This window comes from Heteronotia binoei, chromosome 13 (genome assembly GCF_032191835.1).
Source record: "Heteronotia binoei isolate CCM8104 ecotype False Entrance Well chromosome 13, APGP_CSIRO_Hbin_v1, whole genome shotgun sequence".
Taxonomy (NCBI): Eukaryota; Metazoa; Chordata; class Lepidosauria; order Squamata; family Gekkonidae; genus Heteronotia; species Heteronotia binoei.
Window position 1 is genome coordinate 78,480,865 of NC_083235.1, and position 25,271 is coordinate 78,506,135.

Sequence of the window (25,271 nt, forward strand, 5' to 3'; positions counted from 1 at the left end):
AAACGGCTATATTGACTGACTGACCAACTTCCGCGGGCAAAAGAGCCGCGAGATCCGCACAGGCCCCTAGAAAAGGTAACCCCAGGCTGCAGCCGGTTCCCTCCCTGTCTTCGGCACCCGACCGGCGGCGAGTCCCGCGAGGCAGGCACGTGTCTCCACCGGCGTGTTTTAGGAGGACGCGGCCCCGCTCCGCGCAGCAGCCTTGCAAGGGCCGCCTTCAGAGGCTTGGGCTCAGTTTGAACGTGGGGGATCAGCAGAATGGGAAGCCTCCCGTCTTCTCTGGGGCGGAGGGCCGCTGAAGTTGGGCGGGGAGGGGGGGGGTCTCGACAGGCGCCTGGCAGGCAGGCGGAACGCAGCGTTGCAAGGACCAGTTCTCGTTCCGCCCTTCCTGCAGCTTCCGCCTGTCTCCGGCTTCCATGGGGTCCCGCAGTCCCGCAGGCAGTTGCGCAGACAGAAAAGAGAATCCGAAACAGCTGCTATGCTCACAATTCCAGAACCTACCAGGAATCCCTGTCGTTCCTCCTCTTTCTAACATCCACGTGGAGACGGGGCTCTGGGTTTGGTCCCGTTTTGCTTTGCTTTGTCTTCCTGTGGCTGGATGGGTCAGAAACGGCAAAACGTACAACTTGGGCTGAACCGCAGATGTTTCAGCCAGACGGCGGGAGACGAGAGACGCTGCGAGCTGCTACCGACGACCGGCAGTTGGGAACGTTTAAGGTTTCCTTCGTGCCGCTGCTTGATCTTGTCGCTTTTAAAGGATCCTAATAGATCGGATCTTCTAAGGCTCCTTGTTCTTTGAGTGGATCTCTTGTCCAGCATTGTTGAAAAAGAGAGTACTGTCAGATCCCTGAGAGCCGGGGGGGGTAAAGAACCAAAGACGGAGCTCTTCTGCCGTCCTGCTAAAGGAAGGAAGGAAGGAAGGAAGGAAGGAAGGAAGGAAGGAAGGAAGGAAGGAAGGAAGGAAGGAAGGAAGGAAGGAAGGAAGAGAAATACTGGGCGTTTTGTGCAGCCGCTTGCAAGGGCATGTAAGCAACGGCATGAGGGAAGCCTCTTTCGAAAAGGAGTCGGGGAAAGGGACGGAGTTGGCAGATGCAGCTCCAAGTCCAATCTCCGTTGCTTGGGGGGCAGCGGGGGGGGGGCGTTCAGGGCAGCGACTACGGTGGAAATGAAGCCCCCCCCCTCCCGGGGCCTTCTCGAAAGTGGCATGAAAGGGAGCGAGAGGTTGGCCCGCGCCTCGCTTCTTGCCCACACCAAGGTCCTGCTAGTATTCCGAAGACGTTTGCCGAGGAGTCTTCTATAGCCGCGAAATTCGCTCTAGAGAATCCGTTCAGAAGTCTCAACTCCGCCAAGTCCATCGAAAAGGGGGTTTTGCCTCGAAGGGGGAGCGACTCCGGCTCGGCAGCCCTGCCCAACTCCCCCCAGGAGACCGATTTCGCACTCGGCTCCCCCCGCGGTCCCCTTCCTCGGCTCTGGCCAGCGGCAGTCGCGGCGCTCCTGCAGCAAAGGGAAGCGCTCAAACCCGTTTCCCTTCGCGGCGCCGAAGCCCCCACCCTTCCCGCCGCTCCCGCCGGGACAGGGGGAAACCCCGCAGGCGCTGGGCAGAGAAGAGGAAGGCGACGGCGCGGTATACGGAGTGCTAAATCGGTTGGAGTAATCCTGAACAGGTCTACTTGGAAGTAGGTCTTTTTTTTTTCAGTGGGACTTTCTCCTAGGAAAGAGAACTGAACTGAATTTTTAGAACTGAAGCCTGTGTTTAAGAGACGGGATATTCTTTTCTTTCCCCTTGTGCTCTTTTCCGAAACCTTTATTTAAAAATTGCAACAGAAAATTCCGATGACAGGAAACCGAATCTCTCCGCCCTGCTCTTTGCGCGCTTTCCCCCCAGGCAGGCAGCTCTCTCCCCAGCCCCATTGCTTTCCTCCGAATTTTCACTGCACAGAATGTAGATTGAATTCACTTTGTTTTCAACACTGGAGGAAGTAACGTCATTGATGTTGAATTCACTTCGCTTCTCCCCAGGCCAGGGGGAACCCCGGGGAACAGGAGGAACGGAGTCCCGCCACCAAAGGGCGCCTCTTCCCGCTCTGTGGTTCCTGGGGTTTGAAACCGTCTGTCCCTCCGGGAGATCCCAGGAACCAGCGGGAGATTCCTTTCGACCCACAACGGTGAAGCTGCCACTGAGTTGCATGAGATTCGAAAAAGATCCCAGGGCCCCGGCGCTCGGCCTCCGGCGCTGTAGAACTTTCTCCTCCCCCGCCTCCAGCGAGCGCTTCCCCGCCGCGACCCACCCACGTTTCTCACCAGCTCGGCCGAGTTTCCTTAGCGCCAGCCGGCGGCTTCTCCCATTCTCTCCATATCTCTCCTAGTCTAAGGAAACCTGCTTAAGACTGCAAGGAAGTGCAGCCTTATTTAACTTACTGGGAATTACTGCCGAGTAAACGTGGCTTAGCTGGTGTGTCCCGCGGCTTCCCATTTAGGCGGGCGACAGCAGCCTCCATTCCGCTTACTCGGAAGCTATTCTCTGTAAAAGAAATTGTGCCCTAAATATGTAGGTTTCGAATCGCAGCCTTCGTTCAATTAAGAAATCAAGTTCTTGTTGTTTTTAAGTGGGACTTCTTGGAAAGCAAAGGAGCCAAAGAGCCCCGCCTGCGATTCCTGGGGGGAGCTGGCCTCCTCGCCCACGTGGGCTTTGAGCCGCGGGGGACCCTTCCTGCCCCGCTTTTGGAAGTCCTGCAGCGGCGGCCTCCGAACCGCGCGCGGATCTGAACAGTGACGGGACTAAGTGCAAAAGTCTGGGCCTCTCTTTATGCAGCTTTTAAATCGTTGCTATTCCTCCTCCTCCTCCTGCGGTCGTTTCCAACTCATCAAGTAATTCCTCGTCATCTGCAGGTGATCTCCATCGAGAGTCCTGCCCCTGCGGAGTCTGCGAGGTTTTTGTCCTCTGTTCTTAAAGGCGCATCAGGACGGATCTGATTCGCATTTGCTCTTCCGGGCTCTTCGGTTCGCTCGTTCCTGGCGGGCTCTAGAATTCAAGGCTCGGGATTAGAATCTCAGTTAAAAGTCGCCTGAACACAAATCCTGAGGAAGCCTGGGCACAGCACAGACCGGCTCTGTTAACCCGAAGATTTCGGTTGAAAGCGAAAGTACACCCAGTTCACAGACCCACCGCCCTTGGAAGGCAGCCTCCTTGCTTTCTACCCACGTATAAGTGCTTGGGAGAGGGATAGTATCTTCTACCGAATCAGTTTTCAGTGTTTTTCTTTTCCTTTCTTTGTTTCTTGGGGGGGGGGAGGGCGCGGAAGTCAGAGCCCCCTCTGGTGACTAACCCCTCCTGGAGGCTTGGAAGATATTCAGAGAGATGGCTGAATAAGCCTGCCCCTGCCTCCGGCTCTGGTCTTCCAAGGAGGTTCCCCCATCGCAAGTATTTGCCAGGGCTGGCCCTGCTTAACTTCGGAGATGGGGCTTGCCTGGGCTGTCTAGGTCGGGGCTGCCACATCAGTTTTCCTGCTTTCACACGACCTCTGAGTCGTCTGGCATTTTCTTGTTCTGTAGATTCGGTGTGTCGTAATAGCCGTTCCCATGTTCTCCCTCACGTCATCTCAATAAAACTTCGTTGGTCTTAAAGGTGCTCGTGGATTCCAGCTTTGTTCTGCTGCCCCCCTGGATCGATCCTGTCTAGGATTGGGGGAGGGGGTACACTTCGAGGATGGGTTCTTCCCGTGCGAAGATTAAACCATCCGTACCCTTTGACTGCGCCTCCTCGGGAGTGCTGGACGACAGCCTGGCCTGCATGGCGCAAAGTGGGCGAAGGAGACTCAGGATTTGACTGCAATGGGGGACCGCAGCTTCAAGCGAAGAAATGTTCTAACGTGTCGGTGACTTGCGGAGCGAGCTGTTTCTTGCTCTCATGCATTTTGTGTGACCAGAACGACGCTTTCAAATGTGACTCTCTTTTCGTCGGGCAGTGATGTTTGCAGTGAGGATTCTAAATTTCTAATGAGGTTTTCTCTCAGTGGCTGAGGGCTGCTGCTACAGACCTGCAGAACTTTCACCCCCGGATTCTACCCCCACCCCCCAATTCCCATTCCCTCTGCGTTGATGCCTCAATAAGGACTAGTGCATTTCTTGGGGGATGTGGGTGGAAGTGACAGGAAGCGGAAGAGAAAGCGCTTGTTTTCGCCAGATCCCCCGGACTCCTGAAAGTCAGAGCTCCTCCAGCTCTCCAAGTGATTTAGGCTGCAGTTGAGAATGCTTTCCTTGGAATAAACTCCTTAGGATAAAACGAGACTTCTTTCTGCTCAGACCTGCTTAGAGTGGTTTCTTGAATTTATTCAGTGGAACAAACCCCGATGACTCAGCGGAGGACCCGCGAAACTATTTGCAGGGCAAAATGGATCGCATGGCAAAGAAACCCAAAGAGGGACTGGATCTCTTCGCTCTTTTGCAGAAATCGGACAGTGGACCAGGGAGGCTCTTGCGGGGCCTGGGTGGGGCGGAAAGGAGAGCCACGAGGAAGGCCTCTGTGTCCACCTGCCTCATATCCCTGGGTGAGGAAAGGACGAAATCTATATTGGATAGGAACCGAGCCTTGCATGGAGAACCAGAGGGCGATGTGGAGAAACCCGGGGGGGGGGGCGGGAGACGCGATCCCAAATACATTTGCAAGGAAGGAAATCCCATCCCGATCAATGGGACTGCCTTCCAAGGACGCGGGGATGATTGGAGAGGAAGATAACCCCCCGTCTTTAAACCATCGGGAGTTCTAGAAAAGTCTCAGAGGGCAGCTATGCTGGTCTGCGGTAGAGCAGCGAGATTCTAACCCAGGAGCATTTAGCGACCGACAAGATGTAGAAGGCGATGGAAGGTCGTCGACATCTCCATTCCAACTCTAATCTGATGAAGAGAGCTTTGACCCGGAAAATCTTAAGGGCTGCCACTGGATTCAGACACCCACCCCCATCTACCCCGAAAACCCAGTGGGGCTCCAAGCTGCTACTGGAATGCAGTCAAGGAACTCTAGAAAAATCTCACTCGTTTCTAACAGAAAAGGCTTGCTGACAGATTAATGGGGACATCTCACTGTTAACAATAATCATATATCTCCATTAAAAATCACGACCCGCGAAGTGTAATGTTTTAAGTGACTAGAAGAGCCCAGACGTCAACCGAAGAAAGGCTGTCTGAGATCCGTAGGCCTTTAGCAGAGGGAGAAGATCTCATGCTGAAGAAGACAGCTGGAGATGGATATCTGGCCAGGTTTGGGGGGCCTGCTGGGAGGGTAGGAGGACGTTCTCCTGCCCGGAAGGAGGCACAAGCAGCGCTCTAGCACGGCCGCAGCCTCCTTCCAGGCGTATAATACACGCAGCAGCACACCGCGTTGAAGAAGTCACCTGCGTTATAGCGCAACCCTGGGCAAGGCCGCTGCTAAGTAAATTGCATTCTGCTTCACGGGGTTGCCTCCCAGGTGAGTGAGGAGGATCCAGCCGCAGCTAAGTCCGCTTCCCAGCGCGACGGCGGGGTAGGAGCCCCACCTCACCGGGAGCCCTTTGCAGGCTGCGAGTCTCTACTGCCCCGCCACTCGGGAGGGACTGCGGGGAGATCAGCTCCCCTCCGAGAGGACCGGCCTCGACGTCCCAAACACGCCCCTGTTCCGGGCTGCAGCCGAGCCTGGAAGTGCTTCGGGGTTGAGCGCCGACTCCAAGGGGCAGGAGGGAGGGCGGGCGGGCGGGCGGCCGCTCCGCTCCTTCCAGCGACCCACTGGAGCTCTTGCTCAACTGCACTGGTCCGTTTGGCGCGGGGCCCACATCCTGCCACGACTCTAAGATGCCCGCATTGGAGGCTTGCGCTCCGGCTCCGGCGCCCAGTGGCATTCGGGCCTCCGTCCCCCCGGGGGCAGCCGGCGAGCTTCGCTGGGCTCTCGGCCCTTTGGGGCGCTCGGCCGCCGCCCTCCAGCATCTCCGGCGGCTCCTTGGGCTGCCCGGGCTCTTGAGCGGCTCTGTGGCCAATGAGAGCGGCTCCCCGCCCAGCAGGCTCGCCATTGGCTGCCTCTGTTCCACCTGGGGGCTTCTGGCGGCGCGCGGGCGGCTCTTATAGGCTGGGCGGGTGCCAGTCAGGCGCGCCTGTTCTCCGCCCTCGGGCGCTGCGAGGAGCAGAGGCGCTCGGGCTGCTGAGCTGAGCTGCAAGCCGGGCTGGGGGAGCCATGGGGCCGCCGGGCTGCTGCCGCTGCTGCCGCCGCCTATGGGCCTGACCGGCGCCTGCCTCCCCGATGCCCCCGCCGCGCCGCCGGGGCGCCGAAGGCTCGCGCTGCCGCTGCTGCTGCTGCTGCCGCTGCTGCTCATCATGCTCTCCGTGTGGCTCTGCATGGTCTACTCGTGCGCCGCCGCCTCCTCGCCCGCGCTGCTGCTGCCGCCGCTCGCCTCCGCCGCCCCTGCCCCTGCCCGGCCCGCGCTCGCCCAGCCGCCGCCGCCGCCGCCAGCCCCCGGGGCCCCGCAGGAGGACGACGACGAGCCCGAGGACGAGGCGCCCGGCCCCTGCCTGGCCAGCTTGCCCAACGGCGCCGGCACCAAGCGGCTGCCCCAGGCGCTCATCGTGGGCGTCAAGAAGGGCGGCACCCGCGCGCTGCTCGAGTTCCTGCGCGTCCACCCCGACCTGCGCGCCGTGGGCGCCGAGCCCCACTTCTTCGACCGCAACTACGCGCGGGGCCTCGCCTGGTACAGGTAAGCAGCCCCCCCCCCGCCCCCCCCGCCTCTGCAGCCTGCAGGACCCGGCCTCTGCTGCCCGCCTCGCCTCTCCCCGAGCCCTCGGGGCGCCTGGAGAGCAGCGCGCCGGAGGCCGGGGAGGCCGCCTTGGAGAGCGGGCCAGGCTGCGGGCAGGGGCGGCTTCCCGGCAGATGCCTGCAAAGAGCGGGCCCGGGAGGGAGGGAGGGAGGGGAGAAGGGCCGGCTGGAGACCGTCCCGTGCGGAGGCCCGCGCTGCCGCTTCTGGGGCTCCCCCTTCTGCCAAGGCGCTTCTCGGGGGCTGCGGCGGAGGAGCGAGCCGGTGTCCGTCTGCTTGCAGGGGATGGAAGGGCGGGGCGCTCTTCTGGCTGCCCTTCGGCGAGCCCGAGCCGGGTTAATTCGGGGGGGGGGGCGGGATAATAGCTGGGGCCCGGCAGGGAGCTTTCCACTGCCCCCCTCCCTCCCTCCCTCCCCCCCAGGCGGGCAGTGTCGCTCGGGCCAGCTCCGAAAGCGATGAGGGCCTCGTGGGTGGGGGGAGGCGGCCTGAAGGCAGCGCCAGGAGGCGCCTCGGGGTGCAGAGAGCTCCGCTGGGAGGGAGCGAGCGAGGGAGGGAGCTCGGCGCTGCCCAACTCGCGGGGAGCAAACTGTGCGGCGACGCTCGAGGCTCTCTGGCCAGGCGCGGGAAGGGCTCGAGGCTTCCACGACGCTGCTCTTCAGGACCCTTCCGTCGGGAACGAGGGCTGGTTTTCGAACCAGGCGCCTTTAGATAGAGATAGAGGGGTGCTTCTGACTCCTGCGCGGGGCTGCGGGGGCTTAGAGCCGCCTCCCAGAGGTGCTCGACCGCGCCAGCCTGTGAACGCGCCTGGGCAAGCTCCTGGAAGGCGAAGGCGAAGCAAGCCTGCCTGCCTGCCGTGGATCTGGGCCTCGCTGCCGCTGGGCGCTGTTGGGGCCCCTCCCAAGCCACCGCGCCGCACATCTCGGCCCAGATTGTGTTGAGGGCGGGGGAAGCACCCCCCCCCCGCCGCGCAGAAAGCAGGAGGGGGGCTCACCTCGGAGGCGTCTGATCCCCCCCCGCCCCCCATCACAGACTCACCGGGGGGCCTTTCAGCGTATAAAAGTTGTAGCTTTAGGAACCCTTGACAGCCCGCCCCGTCACAGTCTGTGGGGCCCGCTTTCAAGTGACCGTGCGTAAGAGAGACCGGACTGCTTTGGAGCAAAAGGTTATTCTGCCTAAGAGAACGGGGGAAGGGGAAGGAGGTGGACAGGCCCTTCTGCCAGGGAGAATTTTGAATATGCAGGATTCTATCTGGGGGACGAAGTGGAGCGTCTCAAAGCTGAGCCGGTAGCCGAAGGGCTTGCCTCCAACCCAGCAAGGAGTCCTCCTGCCTGCAGCCTTATGAAGGGGCCGCTTAGAAACCGGAGCTGGAGATGCCAGCAATACCACCCCGGGATGCGGACCTTGGTGCAACCGGTGCTGGGGGGTAGCAGCCTCCGCTGTACACAAGAGCAGCCACCACTGAAGCCTGGTATCGATTTACCTCTGAGTATTCAAACCTGAGCGGCTGCCCTTGCCCTGCCCTGCCCAGCTCTGCTCACTTGTTGCTGGAAGCCTGCAGAGGAAAACTGACATTCTTTACTATGTTAAGCAGCCACTCTACTGAACAATGTTTTTCTCTAGTGTTCAGATGGTTTAGATGGGATAGTCTTTTCAAGGGGAAAAAAGGTTGGGCTGAGAAGAACCAGAGGCAAAGTGGGCCTCGTAAGAGATGCCAGATGACCCTGACATATCTGTGATTCAAGTCTGTCTTCAGTTCCATCTTGATATAACTGCTAAATCAGATGCAAAATTTGTATTACCAGTATTTCCTGCCTTTAGGTCCAAAATTAAACTGGGAGAGGAGGTTTGATGGTGGTGGAATTCTGATTGACAAACTGCTAAAGGAAAAGGAGTAATAGTTTATTATTAATAAGCCCTATTTATTGTAGATGTGTTCAGCTGATTCTCTCCCCCCACATATTTCAGGTTTCTTCTCAGTCCCATATGATGTGAATATATGAAGGTTGGTGCTAATTTTGCTATGTGAGGATGTGAGTAGCCAGGGTCACTGTTCCATCTCTTGGGGGGGGGGGTTAAGGTAGCTTTTAAAAGATCCTCTACAAACTGCAGCTTGGAGCTAGTGCAGAAGGCCATCAAGCTGACAAGAACAGTTTAGTTTTGCTGAAGGCTGAACTCTTCTCACTTGAACAGTTTAGGAGATAGCAGTGATTTCTCCCTTACATTTCAGTGGCCTAATATGGGGAGTCAGTTCAGATCTGCAAATTCTTCCTAGAGACTTCCGTTTGGCAGTAACTGTTTAGGCAACTTTTGAAACAAAAAGGCATTAAAGTAAGTGCAGAAGAAGAGGGAAGTGGTGGTCTCATCTCATTTATGTTGTGACCAGCAACTCAGGGGTCAGACCCATCTAATTATGTAATGTGTAAGCGTCACAGGATTTTTAAAGTTTGGGCTGCTGCACTTTGCCAAACTGTGATGCACTGGGGATTTAATGTATAGTGGATCCTAACATATAGGATTTTGCTCCTATAAAAATCCAAGACCTTCACAAACTTGGTCACACCTCTGCAGTACTCTTCCAACTTTCCGTAATATTTTTAAAAGCTATGACTTATTTAGTCATGAAATCTGGGGGTGGGAGGTGGGATGGCAGATTTAGCAAACAAAATTTATGTAAATGAGGTGGAGTTTGTGCCAGTTCAGTTGTTGCAGACCTTGCAAGGATGCAAGACAGCAGTATGAAAGAAGCTAGTTAAAGCATCTGAGAAACTGAGCTCTCACTCATGAAACCTTCTCCTGGAATAAATATTGTTAGTCTTGATGGTGCAATTGGAGGTCTATTTGAGTTAGCTAGAACTACCCGAGGCCTTTCTAGCTGGAGTCTGAGGCCTCATATATAAGGGGGCTGGAATGAAGCAGGCATTGGGATAATATACCGAGCCATGTAGCATATCCTTCCTGTTTACTAATTATAGCAAAATACAGTAAACTTTTTGAGATTGTCTCCTCTCATAATTAACACTACTGCATCCTCTCCCTGCCAAGATAAACCCTGGCAATAGTAAGCAAGTGCCTCTTAACAACCCAGATTTAATCGGTGGCGTTTAATGTCAACTGTAGCATCGTTTCCCAAGAAAGTGGGGATAATGCAGTGATGTTCAGTTATCAGTTCTGATTTTTAGGGTAAAATTAACTGGATTATAATACAGCTTCATAATTAACATTTTTCCAGGGTAGAGTCCTTTTCTAGATAAAATACCTTTTTTGTATTTATCTAGCACTACAGTCATTCATTATCACTTTGTCAAAGATAAGCAACTATATAAAAAATGAGATCAGGTTTGGGAATGGTCACTGTAAAAAAGTGACATTGGATTCCAATTTAAAAACTCGTAATTTAGCTATGCGAAGCACTTGTGTAATCAGTAGCAGTTTTTATGAAGAAATTATGGGTAGGATTGAAAACAGGCTGAAACTTCAGGCCCTGCAATATGTCTCTAAATGAGCCACAATGCTGTTGCTGCTGTGTGCCATTTGAAGCCCAAACACTTCAATGCGTCGGAAGCTGAGTGAAAAGAAATTGTTTTGAACCAGCTCACCTGGGGGCAAAGACTTGTGGGTGGCAGCCATGATGTGTAAATCAAGTAAGAGAGGAGGTTTGGAAAACAGACATGGGATTGACCGGCAGTTTAATGTTTGAATGTTACAATGGACTAAATGTGGATTTTAATTACACTTTCCATGGGGGCGGTTAGTTGTATTATGGTTGCTGGCTTAATGTAGTGAATAGTATTTTCACAAAATAGGGTTGGTAGCCTCCAGGTGGGCCCTGGAGATCTCCTGCTTTTCCTACTGGTCATCACATGGCAGAGATCAGCTCCCCTGAAGAAAATGGCTGCTTTGAAGGGTGGACTCCATGGCATTATACCATGCTGAGGCCCCCCCCCCTTTCCTGGATCCACCCCTAAAGTCTCCAGGTATTTCCCAACACAGACCCAGCAACCCTAGCCCAAAAACACATTTAAACCCCCTCCCCTCCATTGAATAAGTAGATAAGAGAGCTTCAAATCAACTTTAACTTCCTTAAACAATTCCATGGCCAAGTGCTTATGTCAGTTCCTCACAGTTTGAATGTTATCGCCACAGCCAGCATTGGTTCTGTCGAAGGGGACAGAATGTTAGGATCAGAAGAATCACCTTGCTTGTCTTATGCTACATGTATGTTGGAATTTATTTTTAAATGGCTACTTATTGCCTCTGACATTAGGATCCTTAGCTCAGATTTGCTCAGAGTGAATGTTTTGGACTTACTATGCCTTGGCTCCCTGATTGGACAGCAGTGACAATTTTTAAAAGTTGGATCAGTATCATATTATCTGGTACAGGGAGAATATGCAGTTGATGGGCTTAGTGGATGCTGCAATGGAAGAAGAGTCAGATTTTCTTCAGAGTTTGCCAACTCTTAAAAAGCATCTGCTGACCTGTTTCAGCTAACTAAGGAATAATATATCATGAATAGTAATGCATAGGAATAATGAGCTGATTTAAGAAATTACAATTTTTTAGAGGATCTGACTGGTATTTGGTGTTTCTTTTCTTTTCTCCTCCAGCTGAACACAACTCTGATGTATAATTACATTAATTCATTTTATTACTTGTTTCAGCTGAAGTTTTGAAGACCTAACTCATTTTATTGCATTTTATTTGTTCAAAGAACTTCTAAAATCCCCCCGGGGAAATATTTCAGAGTATCCATTTGGGAGCACATGCTGCTAGTGGAAGTTGACAAGGGAAATGTAGACTTTTTTTGTGTGCACAATTAGCAAAAAGCAGACGCTCTATTAAATGCCTCTAGAACATCTTTGCCTTAGAAGGTAGGTTGTTCCTGATGTTTGTGGAAAGTTGTCCAGTGTTAAACAAGTATTTGCTTTTGTTGCTAGAGGCTCCAAACGGATTTGTTTTCCTGGCTGCTGACTCTTCTGGCTAAAGTATGGTCTCACACGAATAAAAACTCTGTTATTCGCATTCCTTCTGTCTTTTGTTAGCTGCATGTTTAACTAACACAGATCTAGATGAGTATAGGATAAGAGGGGGAGGCTGAATTGCTCCCCTTCTCAGTTTCAAACTTTGCAGCTTGCCATTTCATGAAAAGTGTGTTCTAATTTCTAATCATTGGGGTGAAATGGGGCCTTTTGCAAAGGAAAACCTGTGTGGGCCTAAAGAGCCGTCCTGCTTTTATTTCTGAAATGATGTTAAAGCATCTTGAGTTTTAGGTTCAATTAGCTGCCTAAATTAGACTGTAAAATGGTTGATTAATCCTTTACGTGGAAAGGAAGGGGGGGAAAGAACTAATTGCAAGTAGGATTCAGATCTGTTCAGCAGAAAAAGTTGCTACTTAAGAGAACTTGTGGCTTTTTAGGGCCAGGGTTGCCTTTTCTAACTCAGCCACATTTACTGTTCTTAAATGTTGATTCACTGGAATAAATGCCCTTTTCCTAATTAACGTATCTTTTATTCTAAGGCCTATTCAGCAGCCATACAAGCAGTTTTTCTTCCTGAAAGGAATTACTTATGTGAAACTACTAATATGTAACTGCACTTAACAGATTTTGAGCTCCAAACAAGGTCTATGTTTGAAAATTCCTGCTAGGCTGGGGTGTCAGTGTTTTCTTTGCGTTTCAGAATGCTAGACACTATAAAGGGGCCTCTGACAAATGGCCATATAACTTTCAGAAATCTTGCCACAGAGCTCTTAATGAGCTGGGAATCGGGCAATGTTTTAAACAGCTTAATGAAGCTAGAATACTTTTAGTGAAACTGGCTCATGCAATTGAAGTTGATTAGAATATACAGAGACTGTAAATATTCAGGCAATCTATTTTCTGGATAGCCCTGTTAATGTAGATATGACATCCAAAGGCATTATGGTTCTTCAGTAGTCTTAAAGATGGTATGCTCCTTGAACTAAAGCTATAAACAACAAATATAGTCTTGTCTCTAGTATGGCATTGTATTTAAGGAAGAAAGTTCAGAACTTGGTATGTGACTAGCAGTGCAATCCTAAACAGAGTTGTACCCTTTTAAGCCCACTGACCGAAATTGATTTAGAAGGTTCGGCTCACTTAGAATTCTGCTTAGAATTGTGCTATCAATTTGCACATTTGTGCATAGTAGTCTTCCAGTAGAGTTGCATCTCATTTATTACATAGTTAACATAAAATTGATAAAAATTGACAAATAGCAGCTGGGACTTATAGTTAATTTAAAGAAGAATATTTTTGTTTGCTGTATTAAAGGCTCGGTGAATTCTGCTGAGGCAAGCGTTTCTACACCATATAGCAAATGTTCTTGATTTGAACTTTGAGTGGAAAGAAAAGAAAATATATACAGGAGCATTTGTTTCTATTTCCCCACTTCTGGTCTGAAGATACCTTATTAATTTATGTGGAAACTTTTTTCTGCTTATGTATGCACAGCAGGAAGGCATGCCAAACTACATCAGTGCAGGTTCACACCAAACCAGCAGCCTTTAATAGCTGAAAAATATATGGAGAACCAGTCTACTGTAGTATACTTTTTCCATTGAGCAATCATTTCTCCAGGCTGAAAGAAACATGTAATAATGCTGAGTATTTATAAGCATTAGGTAGTATTGGGGGGATCTTTTCTCTTTGGGAGCCTCCTCCAGGGTAGCAGCTTATCAGAACAAAGCAGAGGAGAATAGCCTGTTTGTAACCAGGTTTAAAAGGCACAATAGTTTGTGCTATTCAACTTGCTGCTTCAATTTTCTAGAATCATCTTCTTGGCACGTTAAAGAACTTTCAATCAGACTTTTCCACTGTGATCATTTGTTATCTGGGAATGGTGATAATGACTGTGACATTCAAATGTTGCAGTTTCCTTAAAGTTAAAACTTTGCAGTACTTAAGCAACAGGTAGAACTTGCATAAAACCTTGCCGTGGGGAAAAACTCTGTGATGCAAGTTCCCACGATTGCCCTGATCAAACTGAACGAGTATTGATGGGGCATTTCACAAGAGTCCTTAGACTGGATTCCATCAAGTTGGATCTGCTTGGGAGGGTTGCATGGCTTGAACATATGAAGCTGCCTTATACTGAACCAGAGCCTTGGTCCATCAAAGTCAGTATTGTCTTCTCAGACTGGCAGCGGCTCTCCAGGGTTTCAAGCTGAGGTTTTTCACACCTATTTGCCTGGACCCTTTTTTGGAGATGCCAGGGATTGAGCCTGGGACCTTCTGCTTCCCAAGCAGATGCTCTACCACTGAGCCACTGTCCCTCCCCGTGGGATTGTGGGATTTGGCCCCACATATTTCTTTTATTACTCACAAATGAGTAATTCTGTCCTAATAGAAATGGGTGTCAATGGCTTCAGTAATTGTAGAAATATTGTAGAATGCGGAGGGCTAGATTGGTGGTTTTCAGGAGCTTATGCTCATTACCAACATCATGATAAATGGTGTAATATCAGTGGAACAATGGATTCTGTCCTGTAGTAACTGGGAATAATTTTGCCAGCATTACTGTCATACTTGAGAGGAAAATTGTATTAAAAAGCCATATATAAAGATCTTCCTGAAATTTTACTTCATGAATTTGACAAAATAGGCTCCCACCATAAACTTGTTAGTCTTCAAAATTCCATAAGACTTAAGTGTTGGCTGCTCAGACTGACATGGTTACTGCCGGGCCTCGGATTCAGCGGGAGCTCACAGGAGCACAGCTCCTGAACCTTTCTGACAGTTCCACCTTTCCACCTTGTCCACTGAATAGTAGGTACAGCTGCATAACAATCCCTGGATGAGCTCCACCACCATTTTTTCCTACAAAACGACTCCTACCTCAGTGGAATTCACACAAACTCTCTGCTTTGTTAGTTCTACTCTTCAATAACAAGGTTCTCTGGCAAGCTTTCTTATAGGGGTGTCAAACTAATTTGCTGTGAGGGCCGGATCTGAGACCTTGTTGGGCCGGGCCGTGTGTATACCAATTTAAGATTAGGTAGCAGAGACATAAACTTTATAAAGGACACATACAATTAAATATTTTTTTTTAAAAAATGTTTAAAATGCTAGCACTCAGTCTTAAAGGTACTTTCTTTGCATTTCTTCCATGGGATCCAAGGAATGGGGCAAAGGAAGCTGTGGCTCTTTCCTTCCTTCCCCAGGGAACTGGGGGGGGGGGGGGGGAAGCCTCAGCCAATAGAAGGAAGAGGAACGTGGATCAGTAGCTCTGCTGTGCAATCTAGAGAGCCTGGAAAAACAAGCTCTGCCTTTCCTCCCTCCTCCCCAAGGGAGGAGCCTCAGCCAATGGAGAAAATAGAGGTTATTCTCTGTAGCTCCTATGCAATTGAGCAAGCCTTGCAAAGCAAGCTGTTATACAGAGGGAAGCAAGAGATAGGGAGAGGGAAGCAGATGACAGCTAGTTGCTCGGGGGCCTGATAGGACCCCTCTGGGGGCCTGATTCAGCCCCTGGGATGCATGTTTGACATATAGGGTATATGAAAAGTAAAGTCCCCCAACATGCAGAAGACTCTATAAAGGCACATTTCTTTTACTTCTTCATCCCATTCCACCATTAAAAGTTGCAGGGAACTGTTTGCTCAATAATGTCTACAAGATACTATGGCTTTGGAGTTCTAAATGCTTTTTCTCTTGCCAAATGTTATGTTTTCTCTATTAAAACTCTAATTGGGCTAGTTAGCTCAGGCAGTGGACTGGTTTTTGTTTTCAGTTATGGTTGATATTGTACCCTTTATCTATATCCTAATTTGAGGAATTCAAGGTCATTGGTGACCTTGAATTCTTGATGTAGCATAATAGGTTAGAATTAACAAGGGATAGATTTGGTAGGGTGCTAACTAGATATAGTGGCCCCATAGCGTAGAGTGGTAAAGCAGCAGTACTGCAGTACTGTGGTCTGAACTCTCTGCTCACAACCTGAGTTTGATTCCGGCGGAAGCTGGATTCAGGTAACCGGGCCAAGGTTGACTCAGCCTTCCATCCTTCCAAGGTTGGTAAAATGAGTACCCAGCTTGCTGGAGGGAAAGCATAAAAGACTGGGGAAGGCAATGGCAAACCACCCTGTAAAAAGTCTGCCGTGAAAACGTTGTGAAAGCAATGTCACCCCAGAGTCGGAAACGACTGGTGCTTGCACAGGGGACCTTTCCTTTTCCTAACTAGATAAACTATAGATCCCATTGCCTTTTGAAAAAGATCCTTTAAACCTGGCAGGATGAATAACTGAGACTATTCAATTAATTTGTGGATAGCATAGAGACCATATTCAATGATGTGCAATAGAGATTTGACAAACCCTCGAATTTTGTTTGGAAAATAAATTGTGAGGGAACTCCAACAAGGAATGAAAGATTTCAATTCCAGAACTGGGTTCTACATTGAATTTACCTTCCAAACTTTGTCCAGCTGTTTAGCCTCCTACATGCAGACTAGGTATTCAGTAGCCCTAAGAGGGGGAGGTTGGGTGTGATGTCATGCTGTATCATTTTCAGGGACTCATCGCTTCTACTTCAGAATATACTTGGAGCCTCTTGAACAAATGAAACTTTCTTTAGAAATTCAATCCCAACAAAATTCAAGATGGGTCACCCTTTTCCCTTTTCCATTGACTCAGCAAGGCATGTAATGCCTTATAGCTCAATTTCAGCAGGCCCAAAATCACAATATCTTAGGCACAGCATGATGTTATGAAGAAAATGCCCCCCAAAGGAAAGCCGGCCTCTTATGATCTATCAGCGAGGCCCTTGTGATTCTGTGGGAGCATTACTTCAGATGGTAGAAGCATTGAGTTGTTCAAACAGATGGCAAAGATTATTTGTGTTGCTGAGATATCAGTGCACTACTGTTTCAAGCGTCTCTCCCAATACGGTGCAAATGATGCGTTTCTCCCCCGATGGTGCTGAAGGAAACTGCTTTGTCTACCCTGATCAAGTTTCACAGCCTCACCTGTTAAGTCATTTGAATTTTTTTCCCAGACTCAAGCATACATTGGAGTGGACATATTTGGTTGATGAATCCACCCAGTGGTTCAGTTCTGTGGTAGGATTTTGTGGTAGTCAATGGAGTGGAACATTGCTGAGTAGCGCAAAAGTGATTGTGAAACCTTTCTCTGTGTATCTTGGTGGAGGAAGGAAGCCATTTAACACTTGTAATACTGAAATCCATGGCTTTTTGGACTTTGTTTAGCTGACCAGTGCTTGTCATTCCTAGTTCATAATGCATTTGCTTGCTGAAGCAAAATAACATTATTTCCTTGGGGGCCACTCCCCAGTGCTACATTAATTATTGTAGAACTGTTATATGCATGACATAAATACATATGTTTAAGCAGCAGTTGTGTGCATGCAGCTATTGTCTCAAGTCACTACAGTTTTCATCTATGGGTACAGCAGGGTCCTTGTGACTTAAGTCATTCACAATACTTGATGCATTTTGTTGCAAATGACTGTGTGGTGGTCTGGAATCACTATATAGAAACCTGCCTGCTGCTGATGTTCCAGTAACTAGCCCATTAAAATGACTTCTATAGCATCGCTGGTATGGTCTTTTCAAATATTTGATTACATAGATATTACTTTGATTTGAGAGAGTAATTTGAGGCTATTGCTGTATGTGCAGCAACTGAATGAGAAACTTCCCTTTTCAAGCAGCCCTTCAGCTATGGAGGTTTCATATGGGAGATTTCAAGACTTTGACTTGAGTTTAGGACTCATGATTAGGTCTAGCAGACAAAGATACACCCCCCCCCACCATAGTTCTTCCCTTTTTTGACAAGGGAACTGGTAATCAGCGAGGTACGAGAATAATAAATAGATCCCAGCTTGTTGGTTTGCCATCTGGCCTCCCAAAGGGCAACAAATATGAGGCCCCACTTATCACTGTAGCCTAATTACAGGTTCTACTGACAGCACCTGTTGCCAATGCATGGTGGCTTCTGAAGAGTAATGGAAAAGCACTGGGGTTCTTGTGTTAAATTGCTAAGCTTGGAACTGGTTCCATTGTCCTCAAAATAATTTTACATATATCAGATTTAATATACAAAATACTAGAAGTAAAGTCTAATGTCTTACCCTTGGTTTTGTTCCAAGGGACATGAGTTTTTATGCCCTCTCGTGTCATTAAGAAATTAAAGCTAAACTCACACCCTAATCTTTATTGCTGGGAAGAGTACTATGCCTATGAAAGTTTATTAGATGCCAAGGGCGAGCTAAGTTTAGAAGAAAATCCTAAATTGGATTGGTGGCTTAAAGTACAAATAAAGTCAAGATTTAAAATGGATAAAGAAGTAGGCTTTTCAAAAAACCTAAATGAATTTGACTCCATAATTCTAGAATCAGAATGGAAACTTGTATCCAGGATTTATAATTGGCTATTAGAATAAAAAATGCAAGGCGAGATGGTAAAAGACTCCTGGATAAGGTGGTTGCAAGATTTTGGGTATAATATTGAAATAATAGAATGGGAAAAAATCTGGAAAGAAAATTTGAAACTGACAAAGTCCTCCATTCTTAAAGAAAATTTGTTTAAAATAATATATTGCTGGTATTTTACCCCGGAAAAGTTATCCAAAGCTTACCCTAGTGTTTCAAACAAATGTTGGAAGTGTAAAAATTCTAAAGGTTCATTATATCATATGTGGTGGAATTGTGAATTGGCCAAGCAGTATTGGATACAAGTATCCTTATGGAGTCAAAAAATCTTAAAAATGGAAATCCCTCACGTACCGGAGTTATATCTATTGAATGTTTGTAAAATCCCGATATCCAAAAAAGAGAAAAAACTTCTCCATATTGTGACGATTGCCAGGATATTGTATGCCAAATATTGGAAAACATGTAAAATACCGAATAGAGAGGAATTCTTGCTAAAACTATTAGAGGCTGCAGAAATGGATTTGTTGACCACTAGATTGAGAGATGGGAATATAGCAGAATGTGAGGAAACTTGGAAACCTATGTATGATTGGGCAAAACATTTTGGGAGTAGAATTGATAGAGTAAGATGTATGTAGCGAAATTTATTCGAACGTTCCTTAGATGTTAGTTGTTTAAGTATGTGGTGTTGTTTCAGTGGTTTGTATGTTTTGTTGTTTGTCAATAAAAATATTTATATTAAAAAAAAGAAATTAAAGCGGTGTGTCAACCACAGGTCTGATGAGGTTCATACAGAAATATGTCTGGACCCCCCTATCTCTCAACTCTAACAATACCATCCCACAGAAGGGCCTTTTCTATGGCCCGTTGCAATATCTTTCTTTCAGCAGTCGATGAGGGCCGCTTTAGAAAGGTGCCTATGGCTGAGCGGGTTTGTCCTTGTGGTGCAGATAAAGTTGAAACGATTGACCATGTTTTGTTTGGGTGTGGCCTATACCCTGGCATACGAGCCAGGTACATTTATTCTTTGTTGGAGGGATGTCTCAGGTTTTCTGATCTCAAAATCAGAAATACGCCGTTATCAGATTTTAACCCCCAATTCACAATTAATTGTGCCAAATTTATGGCGGCAGCTAGGAGAATTAGTGAGGATTATGTAAAGAAGGGGTTTTGAACGGACTGTTTTTTGAATATTTTCAAGCTTGTATTTTATCTTTTCTTAAATGCCTGAGTACTCTGTATACCATCACAAATGCTACTGAAACTGATATAAATACAGAGACCATGCATAAAGTTGCCAAATTTTGTTCCCGTGCAATCAAATTGCATTTTATGGTTCTTACAAGTTAATGTCGAGGTAACAGATTGTAATTTTAACCAGTGTATTCTAGTTAATATTTTTTCTGGAGCTGAATAATTTTTAATTTTTTTATTATATGTACTATATTTATTAAGCTAGAAGATGTTTGACCACTACTGTATTATTTGTCATATTTCATTATTCATACCAATGTCCTATATTTTATTTTCACATTTATTTTTTAAATATCTTACGTTTCACCTCTTTAGGTCCATCTTGATTTTTACAATTTTTATGTGGTTGTTGTTGGCCTGCATTGTGCTGTGCATTTGGTCATGGACCGTAATAAAGCAAACTGAAACTGAAATATGTCTGAATGGGAGAACTTCCAGTGGAGATTCAGTTGGTTTACCTCTTACCTGTAGCCCTGTGATCTGAACATTTGGCTTCCTTGGGTTCAATGCCATCATTTGGCACATTTGTAAGAACAACTTATGGAGGCCAATTTTGATTTTAATGTATGACTAAAGCATGATCTAGTACTTCCGGTTTGCTTACAACAAACAACACCAAATTATTTAAATCTAAATCCAGTTACTGTACATCAGTTTAAATAAAATTTACTTCTATACAGCTAGAAGCAAAAAAAATGCTGAGTGTTTAAAAATGTGTTAAATTGATCAGGATCTACTTGCTGCTACTATTCTTCAGAGGGAAACAGGAATTTCAGTATTACTTACCCCCCCCCCCCATTTTTAACTTTCTCAGATTCCTGAAATTAGTGCAACCTGAGGGCTTGTTGCAACTTCAAGTATGGCTTCCTCTCCCATGTCTGCTGCCATTGGGATTCTCAGGTCTGAATTATACATGCAAGGGACTGAAGTGGGCTAGCGGAGTTGGTTGAATAGACTCAGTCACAACAGGCTGTATGGAGGATCACATGTGCTTCCCCTGAAGAGAGGTAGGAAGAGGTGGGGGAAACAACTCAGCAAACAGAAAGGGAGCAGAAATTCTCCTGCCATGCTAATTTTCTATTAATGTGAAGTGATTAGAAATGTAAGCAGCCTTCTGCAGTTTGCTTTGGCCAAGTCCATTCTGCCACTTCAGCATTCCATCGCAGAATTATGTTGTATGCGCAAACCAAGTCGTCTTCTCTAAACTTCAGTGGTTAAGTGCTTCTTTCTTTCCATACTACTCCACTCATGCAACCTGAGGTGAATGGTATAGTCCCTGATATAGTTAGATTATTACTTTACCAAATAAAATGAGTTTGTAACTGGTCAGAAATCCAGAAGAAGTGGAGAACTGCTGGGTGGTATAGCTCTTACATCTTTAGGGAGTATAAGCAAACAGTTAGCAGAAGATCATAATCAAAGAGGGATAGGGCGGCTGTAGGGTCATAATCCCCAGTCATTGTTCATAGGTGGTGTGTTTGAACTGATGACACACCATTTTTCTTAGATAAAAATAATGTCATTACTCTCTTTAGGACCAACTAAAGTATCAGAACAGTGAACAACCTTTTAACTTAGGGGGTGGCCACTTTTGTGTCTTTGTAACTTAAACTGTTTTGCATCCTGCAGTATCTAATTCAATTAATGGTGCAATCCTAAACTGAGCTATGCCCTTCTTAGGTAGTGAAGATAACTGATTTAGAAGTAAGAGCTAGGTATGTTTAGCCTGGAGAGAAGACAATTGAGAGGTGATATGATCACCGTCTTCAAGTACTTGAGGGAGGTGTGGAGTTGTTTTCTGTTGCCCTAGAAGGTAGGACCAGAACCAAATAAATGACTGGCTACATTGGTGGTGTCATCAGAAAAGATCTGGACTATGGTTTACGCTTTTAAGATGGTGGTCTCCTATCGGGAGATGGTTTGCATCTCACGAAGGTAAAGAAAAGGGTGTTTGGTAAGAGCCTTGCTAACTTAATAAGGAGGGCTTTAAACTAAATTGTATGGGGGAGCGAGACAATAATTCAAAGCCTAGTATGATGCCACTAACTGGAGATAAGAATGCTAACACTTTGCAGAGAGTGTCCGTGTCCAAGATTCTATGTCAGCTCTAGCATGCGTAGCCTACGGGAACGTTTTCTTGAACATAAATCTAGAATTTGTCAGTCAAATATAGATGCGCCAACCGTGCAACACTGTGTGGACTTCCAGCACTCCTGTGAGAAGATACAATGTACTGTGGTGTATGCCTTTAAGGGCCATCATTACAATGTTGAGAATGTATCTAAAATTTTTATTACAAAAAGAAGCCTTTTTATTCACAAATTCATGGGGTAAGTTAGATGCTGTGTGACTACATGCACTGAAAATGTTGAAGGTTAACTTCTGTAAAAGCATACTCTGTATATTTTATTTATATTTTGCATGTTAAGTTCCGGAGTGTAAGAATAGGGGCCAGAGGAAGTGTAAAGGATACACGAACTTGAACCTAGGACTCGTGTTGCTGCTACTAAACCTGTTGAATTACTCTTCAGAGAGGAACAGCCGGGCTATCTGTGTCTCTCAACAAAAAGACAAGAAGACAGCAGAGTTTCATACCTGGCAACATTTAAAGTTTGAGTTTCTACTAAGGACTGTTTATTTGCTTTGAAGGACACTTAAGAATTACAGTGATAAAATGGTTGAATAGAAGAGTGTTTTGCACTTATATTGCAACATTTGTTGCGCGGTGCTTTTCTTGCTTTGCCTAAACTTCACACCGCAAGTTTCCTTATTTACCGCATTCCTATTTTGAAAACATGTTGATGTTTAATTATTTGTTTTCATTTAGTGAAGCCTATAAAGCTAGTATTTTGGCAACTATGTCACCAATTATGGACACAGGTAGTAATACACAGGATGAGGAATGGAATAAAGTAACAATGTTGAATAAGAAAAAGATACGCATGCAGTTACATGCGGCATCTTTAATAGACTATTGTCGGGCTTCCAAGATTCCACAGGGACTTAGATTCCAGAAGGCACTTGCCATGTTTCTAGACTCCGATGATTTTTAAAAAAATGATGGATAGCAATTGTTAACAAATGTTCAACTGACCTCATGTTACTGATTATACAGAAGTCTCAAGAGGAAATTGTTAAAATAGATGAGGAGATAGAGGCTCTACAAAAAAAAGGGAACACTAGCCAAAGATACACTAGAACAGAAAATAGTAGACCTCCAGAATATGTTAAAGGAGTTTGAGTCTAAAATTAAAGCGGTGAAAATTAAGAAATATAAACATGATGCTAGGGATTATGAGAACTCAAAAGTTTACAGATGGTATTCAATGGGAAATCAATAGGAAAAGCATCTTGTGAGCAGATCTCACGACACCTAATTCCGAAAATGAAACAGGTGATGACACTACAGTAAGTTCAGGGGATGAGGGCATGTCCTACAGTTTCAGGAGACCCATTTTGGGCTGTATTAAAAGGAAAATACAGGAATCAAAAAACTCCAAGGCACAGGCCAGGAAGGCAAAGAAGAAAACTTAGTTGTTAATCTTTCTTCCAAAATGCTTACACAAAGGGAGGACCAGGTTTTAAATGTAGGCTTGGCTTTGCTCCAGTTGAGACTTTTGATTCATTTCAGACCAGAATTGATTTTTACAAGTTCATGCGTTCTTTAAAACTGAAATTTATGTTTGGTACTAGTGAAGCAGATGTGTAATTTTAAATCTAAATCCTCATGTATACCAAATGTAAGTGAACCCCTCCTTGTAGCATTTGAAAAAATAGTTCTTAAGGACTTAGAGGAGGCAATAACGTGCAGGCGTAATTTTACTTGCGAGGAATTTTCCTGCATAAGAAGGCTAGCCACTGATTCTGACTTGATAATAAAACCAGCTGATAAAGGTGGTGGGGTAGTTTTAATGAACAAAATTGATTACTGTAATATGGTAAAAAATTGTTAGAGGTTCCTGGACATTATGAAAAACTGGCAGGAGATCCAACAGAGTCAGTGATGAATATAGTTAAAATGATGGTGACAGAAGCAATGTTGTTGGGTTATATAAATGAGCAGACAGCTAAGTTTCTATATAATAAGTTTCCACAATGCCCAGTTATATATGCGCTCCCAAAAATCCATAAAAAGGGCAGCCCACCTCCGGGTCGCCCTATTATTTCGGGTCCAGGCTTCTAGAACCACCAGCACAGTATCTGAGTTTTTTTTCTGCACCCATTTGTGCCTTGTATTAAGTAATTCATTAAAGAGACTAAAGATTTTATCCAGAAAGTGAAAGGCATAGCAATTTACCTTGATGAAGTCTTAGTAACCATGGATGTGTCTGCGTTATATACTAACATACCGCATGATATATCAAGAATAGCAGTGGAAGGATGCTTGAATAAAAGGATAGACAAAATGCATCCCCCTAATCATTTTTTGTTGGACATACTTGATCTAGTCTTTGAACATAATTTTTTTAGGTTTTTGGATGATTTTTATTTGCAAACGTCAGCAGTGGCCATGGGTTCTCCTTGTGCGCCGGATGTGCAAACCTGTTCATGGAATACTTTGAAACTAAGTTTTTAATGAATGCACAAGTAAATCCATTCTATGAGAATATAATACAATATTATTGATACATTAATGACTTGTGTCTTGTGTACAGAGACCAAACTACTATAGATGCATTCACAACTTAGTGTAATGATCTTCACCCAACCATCAAGTTTGAAGTTCATTGTAAGCCGAATGAAATTAATTTCCTAGACACTGTTGAATTTAGAGACACAACTGACAAATTGGGCATCAGATTGTACTCCAAACCCACAGATAGAAATGCCCTCCTTCAATTTGACTCTTTCCATCCTCATGTTAGGACCAATTTGCCTTATGGGCAACTAATGAGAATTAAGCATAATTGTACTAGAGAGTCAGATTATGTAGAGGCTAGCAGCAACCTCTGTAAACAAGTAGAACAATGACGCTATCCTAAAGAAGTTTTACAAAATACCATGATCAGGGCTCAGTACAAAGATAGGAAAGAACTGTTGCAAAACAAAAAGGAATCAGAACAGAATTTGGACCATAGGTTTGCCTGTGCTTTCTGATATTCAACTAGATCCACACAAATAACTAAGATACTGAAAAAGCACTGGCATCTGATAGAGCAGGGGTGGCCAACGATAGATCTTCAGATGTTTTTTGCCTACAACTCCAATCAGCCCCAGCCAGCATGGCCAATGGCTGGGGCTGATGGGAGTTGTAGCAAAAAACATCTGGAGAGCTACTGTTGGCCACCCCTGTGATAGAGGATCTGCCAGAATGTTCTTCATTTCCAATAATTGGCTGGAAGAAGTGTAGAACATTAAGGGACGTGTTAATGCGTTCAGATATTGCACAAGAGGCTTCCAATGTACAGGATATGCCCATAGATCACTACAAATGTAAAAATTGTTCAATTTGTGCTAGTACTTTGGAATTGAGTGAAATTACCATTAATGGTTTTCATTTGAAATTTACACATTTTTCAACCTGCAGTATATCTAGAATAATTTATATTTTAAAGTGTCCATGTCCAAGATTCTATGTCGGCTCTAGCATGCGTAGCCTAAGGACACGTTTTCTTGAACACAAGTCTAGAATTCATCAGTCAAATATAGTTGTACCGACCGTGCAACACTGTGTTGACTTCCTGTGAGGAAATACAATGTATTGTGGTGTATGCCTTTAAGGGCCATCGTTACAATGTTGAGAATGTATCTAAAATTTTATTACAAAAAGAAGCCTTTTTTATTCACAAATTCTGGACCGTGTCCCCGTGGGGTTTGAATGCTTCCTTAGATTTTTC

At 46.2% G+C, this 25,271-nt stretch overlaps 1 protein-coding gene across 1 annotated transcript in view; it reads left to right on the forward strand.

The window, feature by feature from the left end:
* The first annotated feature begins 6,237 nt into the window (after window positions 1-6,237).
* The window catches only part of LOC132581081 (heparan sulfate glucosamine 3-O-sulfotransferase 3B1-like), a 77,405-nt gene continuing 58,371 nt past the window's right edge, over window positions 6,238-25,271 (forward strand). Inside the window, exon 1 of the mRNA XM_060252114.1 lies at window positions 6,238-6,716. Coding sequence (XP_060108097.1) covers window positions 6,238-6,716 — 479 coding nt within the window. The remainder of the gene's footprint in view (window positions 6,717-25,271) is intronic.